The sequence below is a fragment of the Manacus candei genome, unplaced genomic scaffold, assembly GCF_025592945.1.
Source record: "Manacus candei isolate 608988 ecotype Guabito, Panama unplaced genomic scaffold, ASM2559294v1 h1tg000015l, whole genome shotgun sequence".
In the NCBI taxonomy this organism is placed as follows: Eukaryota; Metazoa; Chordata; class Aves; order Passeriformes; family Pipridae; genus Manacus; species Manacus candei.
In genome coordinates this window covers 25,599,765-25,612,437 of record NW_026138063.1, presented here as the reverse complement: position 1 = coordinate 25,612,437, position 12,673 = coordinate 25,599,765, and the positions used below count along the sequence as shown (strand labels likewise).

The window sequence follows — 12,673 nt, the reverse complement described above, 5'->3', positions numbered from 1 at the left end:
CTCATAGCTTTTAACTTGTGGTGGTAACGATGTGTCACCTTTGTCATGATCTTCATTACAAAATTCTGCCTGCCTTTGCGGTTAGATCCTCTTAATCTGCTTTGTCGTATCTCATAGATGAATCTAATTAGGAAGATTTAATAGGAAATCATTAGGCGATTTCATAGGAAACCAACAACTTTCCTCATCCCTACTGCCACTCCCTGGGGCTCCTACTTTGCTGTCACTTACTTCTCTCTTACTCATTCCCCAGGAGAACAAGCAGTTCTGAAGCAGTGAGATGAGCAATGCCTGTTTTCCACATATTTTTACATGTCTGAGTGCCGAGTCCAAAAAGTACGATCTCTGATAAATTTTGGGGGTTGGGGGGGCACAGTGATGGGGTTTCCACTGCCTTGTAAAATGTAAGCTCATCCAAATGCTTCAGCTGGGGCATGGGCAGATTCCCTCTCCTTTTTCCACAGAAAACAAATGCTCTCAGTAGTGATCTTTGCATCCTCTGTCTGTTTTGAAACGTGTTAGATGCTGGCCAAAAGCCTGCAAGCTCATTTGGGGAAAGCACGCGGGCATTGTCTTGACACACACAGGTGATCACAGATTCCTCAGTTCTGTGGGAAGCAGTTTAAAACACGGCTGGTAGAGCTGCAGAGCACCAGTTTCAAGAGCTGACAGGCTGCTGTAGGAACTAAACTCCAAAGCTGAGAACGTGTCGTTGAAAATCGCCTCTCTTTCCGCATCTGCTCTTAAAGGGGCACTTTTAGCCTCCCCAGGACCTTGCTGGGACTCTCAGGCTCTCAGCTGAGATGCTTTCTACTCGCCGGTCTGGCAAAGTGTGGTATAATTTGAGTCTTCTATACGGCTGTTTTCCCACCACGTTGAGGGACTCGGAGTCCTCAGGTCGACCACTCGGACCACGCCACAGACAAAGATGGGTTTGATGCGCGTTGTCACCGCGTCCTTCCCGAAGGACGGCGTGCGGCCCCTCGAGTGCTGCCAGTGCTCTGGGGCTGGCGTGAGCCCAGCCCTGCCCTGCCCGGGGAGGGTTCGGGATGCTCCTCGCCCCGGTCCGGCGGCTGCAGGCGCTGCGTAGCGCCCGCAGGCGGGGGCGCGGGGCGGGGCGGGGGCTGCGCCCCGCGCGGGATTGGCGCGGGGCCGTGTGATGCCACGTCCGGCGGGGGAAGCCCTGCCTCGCTCGGAGCCGCCCCGCCGCCCGCTCCGCGCGCAGGTGGAGCGGTGCCGGCACAGCCCAGCCCAGCCCAGCCCGGCCCCGCCGCGGGTGCAGCCCCGCAGCCCGCCCCGCGCCCCGCCCCGCCGCGCTCCGCCCGGCCCGGCGGCGCCGCAGCATCGCGGCGGGACTGCCCGGGGATGCAGCCGCGCTAAGAACAAAAGCCCTCTGCGCGCTCACGCTCCGGGGCTTTGAAGCGGCGCGGCCGAACTTGGATCTCTGCCCCCTCCGCCCGAGCCGCGGCGGCGTCCCGGGCTGAACTCGCCGGCGCCTTCCCCTCGCGCCTCGGGCAGCCGGGGCTCCCCTGCTCGCCGCCCTCGCCCGCCGTCCCGCCGGGGCTGCTCGCGGAGGGGGCCGCACCCTGCGCCCCCCCGGCCGCCTCCCCGCCGCGGGACCTTGGCTTTGCCCTTCGCACGGCAGGTGGCGGGGCCAGCGGAGAAGGATGCGTGTCTTTCCGTGGGGATTTTGGCTGCTGTGTGTCGCCTCCGCCCCGGCTCGCGGTGACAGCGGCAGCAAGGCGAGGAGCTGCGCCGAGGTCCGGCAGCTGTATGGGGCCAAGGGCTTCAGCCTCAGCGGCGTGCCCCAGGCCGAGATCTCCGGTGAGTGCCGCGGAGGAGTGTGCGGGGGGCGGCCGAAGGCGCCGTGCCCCCGGCCGGGGCAGCCCACGGGGGGATCCCCGCACGGCTCGGGGTGCCGCGGGGCGGGGGTGCGCTCCCGCCCGCCGCTGGAGTTTGTCTCGCGTCGTGGGCGGCGAGAAGTCGGACCCGAGAGGTTTCCCCGAGGGGCGGGCTCCCCTCACCCCTTGCAGCACCCCCGGGCTGGAAAGGGTCTCTTCGCGGTGCTGGCTATGCGAGCGGAGCTGTGAGAGGGGGTGGTCGCAGCAAGTGTTCAGTGGTTGTTCTCTCTTTTTTCTCATTGTCTCGTTGCTTCTGTTTTGAGTACAATTGAAACGGTTCCGGGGTTTTGGTTCAGAAATGGGGATAATCAGACTGAAATGGGTTTTGGTGTCGGAGCTGGAAAATGCCACAAGGTTATGAGAGAGGAATTGATTTCTTTTAATCTTCTTCTGGATAGGGAACAAACGTATAAATGGTACTTGTCACTTGATAAAAATGAAGCAGGACTAAAATGACAGAGGAAAATCGTGCAACATACCTCAGTGTGTCTTCTTGCCTTCGGTCTGGCTTTGGACAAATCTTGATTTCCTCCTCTTTGCAGAAACCAATGAAATAGTAAAGAATATTGAATATCTGGTTTGTGGGTTTGGGTGGGTTTTTTTCTTTTTTTTTTTTTTTTTTTTTTTTCTTGAAAGCTTGGGGAAAATATGCTGATGTATTGTAGTTTTTTTAAAAAATTCTCATCTAAGTTTTGATACACCAACTTGTGACCCATATCCGAGAGGTTTCTCCTCACTTGTGGGAGCTTCCTCCTTCAGACAAAGCATAAAACATGCAGGCGTACGTGCCAGAGCCAACCTACAGGGACACCCCAGTAAAACAGCAGTTTGTAGTGCACATCTAAGCTTACAGAATGCCTTATGTTGAATATTTCATTGGGTAGTTTTTCAGAGAAACCAATTTGTTATCTGACCTGTGAATGGAAAAGGCTGATGCATATACATGTCTCATCAATTTGAACAAATTAATACTTTCTTTGTCAAGTTACAAGTGAGAGTAAATTTCCAAAGTAAAACGAGCACTCCTTGAAGTTTAAACAGTGGCAAGTTTCAAAACAATTTGAACATCGCTATTAATAGAATAGTAATTCAGTTGAGCAAGAAAGTGGCTTTTTATAAATTTGCATCTAATTATTACAAACATGAATACATTAGCAGTTCCTGTTTCAAGTGGAAAATTCTTGGAAGACAAAATGTTTACAAACACTGGTGAAGTGGCTGCAGCGTTGTACACAGGGATAGTACTACAGGGGCAGTCACTGAGGCTCGCAGGAGCTGTGGTTACAAGTATCACGTATCGTTACAAGTATCGCATATCACAGGTTAGCAGAGAGCGAAACATCTTGTGTCTGCACGTTGTTAAGGTTCACAAAGTGACAGGACGCAGATTTCTGGGATCCAGGAGTTTTGTTTCCTGCTGTTTGTTGCTATGAGCGTATACGCTGGCAGTCTCAAGCAACAGCAGTTAAAATTGTAGGTATCCAACTGGGCACCTCTGGCTGTTACTGTAAACAGGGAAACTGTAGATAAATGCTGTGAAAACTTGAGGAATACCGCATGGAAAGTAATATGAAGAAGTGCTTGGGGGGAAGAAGGATCCACACATAAACCTGCTGCTGATACTATAGCCAGGTATTTAAAACAGCTAACAGACTGAATGATTTTCATTGGTAATTACTGTGCGTTCATCCTGACTGATATGTAGTCAGGGACACGCTTTTCTGTTGCTGTAGTACTTACCCAGTGCAGTTAAAACATCAGTGTACATAGATACCAACTTCAGAAATGTCCTGATAAAGTAGTGTTGTCTATCATGTGGACTTTTTAGCAGTTGTGCAGGTTGGTGCAGAGGTTGGTGCCAGTTTTGCTGTCTCCAAAAAAGAAGAGTCTCAACACCCTCCTGCAGTATACCCATGTGTAATAAGTGCAGAATTGTACAGTTTATAATTCCACATTTTGTCCAAATAGTCATTGCTTCAATGGCTATTGGTTTCAATGGCATTACTTCAACTTGATGACCGTGGGGGTTGTCATCTGCATGGAGCCTTGTCAGGTTATGCCTGCCTGACACCTGTGAGTGCAAACACATGGACACAGGTGAGGTTGGGGTGGGTGTCTTCTGACATATCTCAAGTGAAAGGACGAGAGGAAATGGCCTTAAGTTGCACCAGGGGAGGTTCAGATTAGATACTGGAAAAAAAATTTCACTGAAAGAGTAGTCAGGCATTGGAATAAGTTGCCCAGGGAGGTGGTGGAATCGCCATCTTTGGAAGTGTTCAAGAGGCATCTGGATGTGGTACTTGGGGGTACGGATAAGAGGGGGTTATGGTGGTGCTGGGTTGATGATTGGACTACATGATGTTGAAGGTCTCCTCCAACCTTGATGATTCTGTGATAAAACAACTTTTGGCTAAGCTAAGAGATGCTAATGAAGTCGATTCAGTGTTGTCTCCAGTTGGACCTATGCAGAGGTTTCCTGTTGGTGGCCCTCTCCATGTTGTCAGAGAGGCCCAAGAGCTACCCCATGAACCATGTTTTTACCTTATTTCTGAGCTCTCTGGAGACAAAAGCCCTTCACTTGCTCCTTCTCCAAAGTGACTTAGCTGTTCCTTCTTTCCATTGCTTGCCCTGAAGCAAAGGGGAACACTCATGTCTTAGCCCCACGGCCTTGCCCCCAAAGCAGTGCTGCCACACTCGGCTGACCTTGCTCATGTCTGCTCTGAACTGGCCCCAGGCACTGCTTGGTGTGTGGCTGTCACACCAGCCTGGCACCAGGAGCCAAACCGTGGACTGCCTGCATCCCCAGAGCATGACTGCAAAAGGAGTTCAGTGACCTCCCACGATGCAGGCTCTGACTCAGGCTGACATGGCTGTGTTTGTGTTGGTTTTAGAACACTTACTGCACACTTTACACCTTCTAATCTGTATTCTTTGTTATGATTTTAAAGGATTATGAATAATCTAAAGTCTGCACAGCTCACCAGAAGGTTGTCCCTGCTTCTGGCTGTACGGATGAGTTGAAGAAGCCGTCACACAGTTATAAGCTGGCTAATAGAAAAGCATCTGATTCAGGGGTAGACTCTTGGTTTACCAGATTTCTCATGAACCACCTAGACAGGGTTTCCTGGTTTTTTGCTAATGCTGTGCGATGCCTTTAATGTGTCTAAGACTTTAAATGTGTCAGGTGCTGTTATTAAGTGTGTTTAGGGAATACACAAGGTGTTATATCTCAGTACTTTGAAGTCAATGGCAAAACTCCCAAACATGAAAGCAGCGTCTGCTCGTTTTAGCAATCCTGACAGACAACCATGCACCAGAGACCTGGGTGAAGATCTGCCTAGAAGAAAGTTTCTGGTGCTTGGGAGAAAGTCCCCTGCTCCTTGAGTTTGGGAAAGTTACAGCACTTGCTTCTATAAGATGTACAAACTTTAGCAAAGTTTTCCTGTGTGTTGGAGAATGTTCCTGCTCTCTGGCTGGATGACCCACACCCCCTTTCTGTGATTGCTACAAAATGTGGGAAACCAGTTTGACAACTTCCAGTTATTCTCTTTCCTGTTGAGTCTTCTGGAGGTGGCAAGCCTCCATTCTTATTGTCTGACATTCTTGCTACCCAGACACCATCACCCTATTGCTGGTCTCCTGCTCTGGTGACTGAGGGAGAGAGATGTCTCCTCTAGGTGTGCTTCTTAGTGCCTGTGATAAGGGCTAGTCATCTTAGGTTCACAGTAGCATTTGTGATAGAAGAGAGTGACCGTACACCAAGAAATATTGTGTTTTGGGGAGGATATCCAGCTTTCTCTGACTTCATGGAGGGTGTCTTTGGATTACTGATGTTGAATGGGTGACTGCTCCCCAGCAGAGATAGTTCTCCCATGGACTGGAGAAGACTTGAGAGTTGTGATTTGATGTGGATGTGCTTGGCCCTTGCTCACTGTTTGGGCTGGACTTCTGCTTTGGCTTGTTTATTCCTGAGATTAATCCTTCCTAGACTTGGCTTGCTGCTAAGTTGAGCTTGTTGACACAGGCAATGGGTGCAATGCAGTGAAAGAAGAGGAGGGTACAGAAAAAAGCCAGGTGGACTTTGCCAGGCTATACTGCTGGCCATCTAGTCACACATCTCACTTGGATCCTTCCCTGGCTCTTTAGCTGGAAGGAATCAGAACAATTTTTTAATCTTTTAGTCCTTTAGGCTGTATAATTAGTTTTTGTAATGAAAACCTTGGCAAGTGTATGTGTTGGAGCCATTTGGAGAAGTGTTATCTAAGTAGAGAACAGGTCTGGTGACAGGATGGGACTTGACGAGGCTCTCAGAGTATGAAGGGGGTAATGGAACCCCATCTTGGGGGCATTTCAGCTGCAGGAAATTGCGAAGTGGGGCAAACCTGCATCTGTGGCATGGAACATAAAATCTGGGGCTCCACCACTCCCCAGGAAAGATCTTTATCCTTCATTGAAAAGGGACACACTGTTGATCCAGCACTTTTTGAGGTGGTTGTTACATTTGGGTTGTAGTTACTCAAGGCAGAGAGATTTCTCAAGGTTAGCTGCTCCATGGTGAACTCTCAGATGAAATATCAACCCATTTATGCAAATGAATTTGTTAGGGACAAATCGTAATGGCCTTTGTAGCCTGCTGGGTTTAGAGTGATATTTCTGATGGGGCAAAACACAGGGAATTGTGCCTTTTCCTCCATCTGGCAAGTGTTTTGGTGTGAATGTCAGAGGAGGCCATGCCTGAACTATGTATCTCTCTTTCTGTTTGACTTAAAATATACATAGAAATTTGCATACTTTACACTTTGTGATGCTGTGTTGATTTTTGACTGCACAATGTGTGCGTACCGAACAATTATGGAAATTGGATTTATGGAGAAAAATGGGCTCCCTCTAGTGGTTCACCCTGGCGCCCTCACATTCCCGCGCCCACTGGAGCATGGCAGGGATCTGGAAGGCTTTGTGCTGAGATCCTGAGAGTTTTGTGGTGCTGACATTATTTTTAGGAGAATCTGCCTTTCTGTCACTGTGATATGGATGACTAAGCTCTCACCACATAATTGTCCTTATCAGCTGTGTCTGACAAAACTATGTCAACAGCTTCTTTTGTTGATGAAGCAAAAGCCTGATATTTCTTTTTCAAAAAAATTTGCATGGATTTATATCTGGAAACACCCACCAGCACCACTGTGTGAAACTGCAGAGCTCACCTCATCTCTCATTTTCCTGTTCTTGCCCTGTAAATGCCCTGTTTTGTTTAAGAACATGTAAGAACACATGTCAGTCAAACTCTGAGTTCACCGGATGGGTTTGGTAGATGTGTGGGTTTTGGCAGCGACTGTGAAACAGTTGGTTTAATGTTCTATTGCTTTCAGTACAATTGTCTGACATTGAGGGGACTGGACAGATATATATTCCTCTGGGTGATTTCAATAATTAAGCATGCTTTGACTTAGCCAAAGGCATGGAGGGAACTGCTAACTTGGTTGTCAAAAATGTGTATTTAAAGACAGAGATTTTATTTACCTCATAGGTGACAACAAAGATGACTGAAAACAGAGGCCCTGGAGCACCTGCCCACAAGCAGCAGCTGAGCCCAGGCTCTGTGCCCTGCCCACGACTGCCCACTGGGCTGGGTACAGGAGTCGAGTATCATCTATTTTTATGGAAGCATCAAATTGCATTAGGCACAGTATGGCAAGAGAAAGCAGGATAAAAGGATTGCCCCAGCCTCAGAGAGCTGATGGTCTGAGGGATATCCTGACCCTGCTGTCTGCAGTAGTCTCAGCACTGTGTGACTAGGGCCAGTGCTGCAGTTTAGGTCTCCTGGCAGCAGCTTGTGTGTTCCTGTCACTTGTCTTGCGGGACTGTGGAATTGAGGAGCAGGGTAGGTGGGAGGGTGATTGGCAGGTGTCACTGGTATAAGGAAAAATATTGTATCTGCTTCCAGCATTCAGCTGGAAATACCGACTGGGAATTTCAGGGGAAGACCAGGGAAGTAGACATCTCAATTCTGTGGAAATCCACAGGCTTCCTTGGAGAAAACAGCTTTCATTTCAGTTTGCTGCCCAGGGCCCCGCTGAACACATATTTCTCTAAATTGGTTTCTTTCTTTGCCCCATAGGGTGTTTCGGTGTATGTGTAGTAGGCAGGTAGCCTCACAGAGGGGGTAATGTCAAACAGCAGGCTGCTCTGGCACAGTCGGCCCTGCTGGCTCTGCCAAACTTCTGTGACAGGGCATGTGTTCCCTCCAAACGAGATTGCTTGCTGTCCCACAGGTAGCTTCCAAGATGGTATTTGCACGTGTTGCTCCTGCTCAGAGGAGCAGTAGGAAAAGCCCCCACAGAGAGTTGCCCTCAGCGAGGTGTCCTGTCCCACAGTGGTGTCTCCTGGTGGAAGCACAGCCTGCACTCTGTGTGCTGGGCAGCCGCTGCAGCAGTAGCAGGGCTGGGCTCTGACTGCCTCGGGTACAGGCAGAGGCCTCCCGGGTCCCCTGGAATGGTCTGCCCTGCAAACATAGAGCATTTGCTTAGTTGAATGCTCAGAAAGGAGCTGGATGTGCTACTTCTGGTTGCATGACAGAAAGGTCACCTTCAAGTGCCCTCCTCAGCTTTAATGTGCCCCTTCTGAACTTGCCATGTACATTGAACCTTTCTGAAGATCTTAAATTACTCCTGCTTTCCACCTATATAAGTCCAGCCAGAGTTGAGCCATCTTTTCCAATGCTGCTCCAAATACTGACTCTCAGGCACAGCTGTGAGAAGGAGGGAGAGGTACAGTGGGCAGTTTGTGGGGTAGACACACCACCTTGCTTGGGTGTTGGCCTGGAACAAGTCCATAAGAGTATCTTAATTTTTAAATTTCTCTGGTAAAAAGTCACATTGTTGTTTTGCTGTCTGTGAAAGGAGGGTTGACAATGTCTTAGTGATGGCTGTGAGGGTAACTCTGCCCCATCGTGATGGGGAGAGACCTAGGGAAGGGAGATCCTAAAGCTTGCAGGAACCCTTGTAGCAGTTGCTTGAAGATTATTTCATCATGTTTTGTAGTTTCATTGCACAAGGTTGCTGTAGCTGCCAATGCATTAAGAATATTTCCCCTCAAAGTTACAAAAAATAAATAAAATTCAAAACTCAATGAAAGCAGAAAATTTCCTTTATTCCCCGTTACCGTGAAGGACAGATCACCCTCTCCTCTGATGTCTATATAGCCTGACATTTTGTTGCTCAGAATATGTTTTATCCGTCACAGGTGAAACCTGTCTTTAAGTAACATTTGATTCCCAGGGAATCGGGTTACCTCCGTTGCCAGATTGTTCTGCAAAAAATAGTGAAGCTTTAGACTGCAGACACTTAAAATGCTTGTCTGAACGTGACAGAGCTCCGAGCCTGGTCAGTCACTTCTGCCCAGTAACGTGTTCCTGTTTTACTTGGAATTCTTCAGATACGAAAAACTTTTCTTTTTTCAAGTTTGAATAAGCAGAGTGCTGTGACAGTTTTTCACAATGCTCTTGCTCCAACTTTTAGATAATACATTAATCACAATTGTATTGACTGTACAGAGATTATAAAACTAATTTGATTTTTCTGGTGCCTTTTCGTATACTGCAGCATGAATCAGAAGCACAGAATTACCCAGCTGTTACAGACTCCTGTGCTAGCAACATGAGTAAAACCAGTTTTTCAATTGCCATGCATTCTTCTGGAGTATTAAAAAAAAAAAAAAAGAAAGAAAAAACCAAACAACAAAAGAAGTTTTGCTGTGGTTTCAGGGAGCAACATGATAGTACTTATGCAGACAGTCAATCTTTTATATGACTAAAATGCAAATACTCTATGACAAATAGTTTTGCCTTGCAAAAAATTGCTATTTTATAGGATTGTAAAACTGTACTGTATAATTTAGTTGGAGTATTTCCACTAATTTTACCCAAGTCTCTTACTTTTTAGCTGGAGCAGACAGGCATATTTCTAAAATATGAGTATTTTAGAAGTTCTTTTAGTTGTAATTTTTGTTCATAAATAAAAATATAATAAAAGCACTGTCAGAAATTAGGATTAATTTTCCATTTTTAAAAATAAATATACTTCAGTCTCTTCTGCTCTCAGTTCATGTTGTTGCATTACAGTTGTTGCAGTGATTTGGTTGTATAATTGATCCTGGAGTGAGGGCCAAGCACAGCATAAAGTAACTTCTGTGTGAGGGCTGCTGTATTAGCATCTCTTGTCTATTCCTGCCGTCTTCCCAGATAAGCTGCATGGTGGAAATTGGGTGCTGTAATTACCATGGGTCTGGCAGGAGGGAGGTCTGGTCCTAGTCCCCATCTGGGTATAGATTTTCACCATGAAGCTGGAAAAGCCACTTCACTTTTCTTTTTCCAGCAGTCTCCTCTGCCATAAACACTAAATTGGACGAGAGAGCTGGAATAACTCATGGGAAGTTTGGTTTATTAAACTCTAGTCCCTACATGTAAGAGAGCAGTGGTCTTGTCTCCTGATGCAGTTGCTTGCTGTGCACAGCTGCTTGAGTTTAAAACAGTTGTATAACCAGTTTGGATTTTTACAAACATCTGTTTGGCTTTGTGACAGAATACCAAACAAGCCCTGCAAAAAAGCCCCTCTTTCCCCCCTTTCATTTGTGGGAGGTCTCAGAGAGGCTTCCATGTTGAGAGAGGAGGAGGAGGTGGCAGCTGGTATTTTTATTAGAGAGGCTCTCTGAGGCCAAAGCATAGCTGAGGGACTCATCTGCTGTGAATTTGAGGGAGGGCTGCACAACAGTGGGAACCCATGGGTAGAAGTCCCATGGACTCTGCCACAGGCTCCCCATCCTATCTGATGGTGGTGGGATGTAGCAATGCCCCAGCTGCTTGTGTGTTGTGGATTGGTGTGAAAGAGAGATTGGGAAGTGCCTGTGGAGGTCAGAGAAGTGTTCCAGGCTGCCTTTTGCAAGTAGTGGGCTTGGCAGTGCTGGGTTAATGGTCAGACTGGATGATCTTAGAGATCCTTTCCAACCTCAATGATTCTATGACTTGTGGCAGGTCTATTCAGTGCCCAAAATACAAATTTTTGCAGGGGCATGGTGGCTGTGTGCTGGTCCTGTCGTGGGTGAGAGCCTGTGCACCTGGCCTGTGCTCACACACCTCTCATGCAACTGGCCAAGGCATCTCTTGCATGTGATGCAATACCTGCACTTTGATGTAGCTCTTGCAGTGTGTAAGGAATCACTGGTATGGGTTTAAATGTAACCATAAATGGAACCAGGGCTCCATTGCTCTACTTTCAGAGTTGGTATAAAAGTGCCATTGGCATCCAGAGTAACTTCGTGTTTGAAAAGGATAGAGCATACAGCTGTCTTTTTGAAAAGCTGTCTGCTGCTGTTGGGCAATTTATGGCCAAGAAACTGGAAGCAACTCGTGAGTTTTATGTATTTTTGTATATGTCTGTGTGTGCCCATGATGTGGTGGTAGCTCTGGAATGGGAATTTTGCCAAGCTCTGGGAGATGTAGACTGGGCCATTATTGGCTTCAGCTGGAGGAGGGAATGTGGTCTCTTAGACCTGCTTCTTTCAGTGCTGCTGGCTGAGTCCCACCTGTGGAGGAGCTGCTCCCATGGCAGCTTGTTTGTGCTGCTGTCCCAGTGGGATGAGAGTTCCCTGCTTGAGTTCAGATACGCAGCAACCTCTCAGGATGAAGGTGAGCAGTTGCGTACGGAGCCATGCTTGCTTCTGACACCTGCTTGGTTTGTCCTATCTGGACAACAGCGTGGAGAACAGCTTGTTTTGCCATAACCAGGTGTCCTGCACCTGTTTAGTTGTGCGATCACTAAAGCCCCAAATATCTCCATGCCAAGCAGATGCCTTCCATATCAGGAGGGATGCCTGGTGCAGAGTGGACTGATTGTGCTGCTCCATAGGGACTATACCTTCAGGGGAAACCTAAAAGAAATGTTGATAGCACTTCTGCAGAACTAATTAATACGAAATTTTTATTGGTAAATATTCACAGGTGCCAGCAAATATAAATAAGCAAAGCTTAGGCTGTGACTTTGTTCTTGTTAAAATAAACAGAGAGCAAACACCTTCTGACAGGGAGTACATTTCAGTTGTAAACCAGGAGAGAAAGCCACTGTGTTTAAATGCGGTATCACTTCTCCCCTTATCCTGGATCAGCTGTCTGGGGCCTTGAGTTTATTTAGTAACACTGCTGCCACTGTTTATGTTGCATTGAAGAGATCTCCTATCACAGCTGTAAATTAAATATTTTTCACTGTTAGCAATACACTGAGTGACAGGTTTTAGGACTGAAATTCCTAAATGTGTCTGCTGATGTATGTGTGTCCAGCAACACGGAGTCTTGTGTCATCCTGCTATCACTGATATATTTTGAGCATCTTACATCACTCAGGCTGATTTGGTTATCCTTTTTGTCAGCTAGAGAGAAAGACATGTGAAATGTCCCTTTCCAGTGTCCTTTATGGGAGCAGTGGTTACTCTTGGGGCCCAGTGGGCCTGCATATGCTGAGACCTCTGCAACAGCAAGTGGTGTGCCAAAACAATGTTGCTGTGTTGTTTTGTAAACTGAAGGCTGCAGGGTTTGTGTAGTTAACATACATAAAAATACAATAACTGATCTAAAAAAATTATTTCCATGCTCTATCTGGAAAAAAAAAAAAAGTGTGAAGTGCCTTATAGCCTTCTTTTTGGTGACTGTGAGACTGCATCTGGAGCATGATATCCAATTTCAGGCTGCCTGTAAAGGAATGGTACAGCTATACTGGAGCAAG

The 12,673-nt window shown here is 47.3% G+C and overlaps 1 protein-coding gene across 2 annotated transcripts in view; it reads left to right on the top strand.

Annotated features, from left to right (window-relative positions):
- Window positions 1-1,286: 1,286 nt before the first annotated feature.
- Window positions 1,287-12,673, top strand: part of GPC1 (glypican 1) — a 203,049-nt gene continuing 191,662 nt past the window's right edge. Inside the window, exon 1 of one of the 2 annotated variants that reach the window (XM_051781579.1) lies at window positions 1,287-1,824. In XM_051781579.1, coding sequence (XP_051637539.1) covers window positions 1,668-1,824 — 157 coding nt within the window. In that variant the 5' untranslated portion in view covers window positions 1,287-1,667. The remainder of the gene's footprint in view (window positions 1,825-12,673) is intronic. The other variant, XM_051781580.1, reaches the window with a different exon arrangement.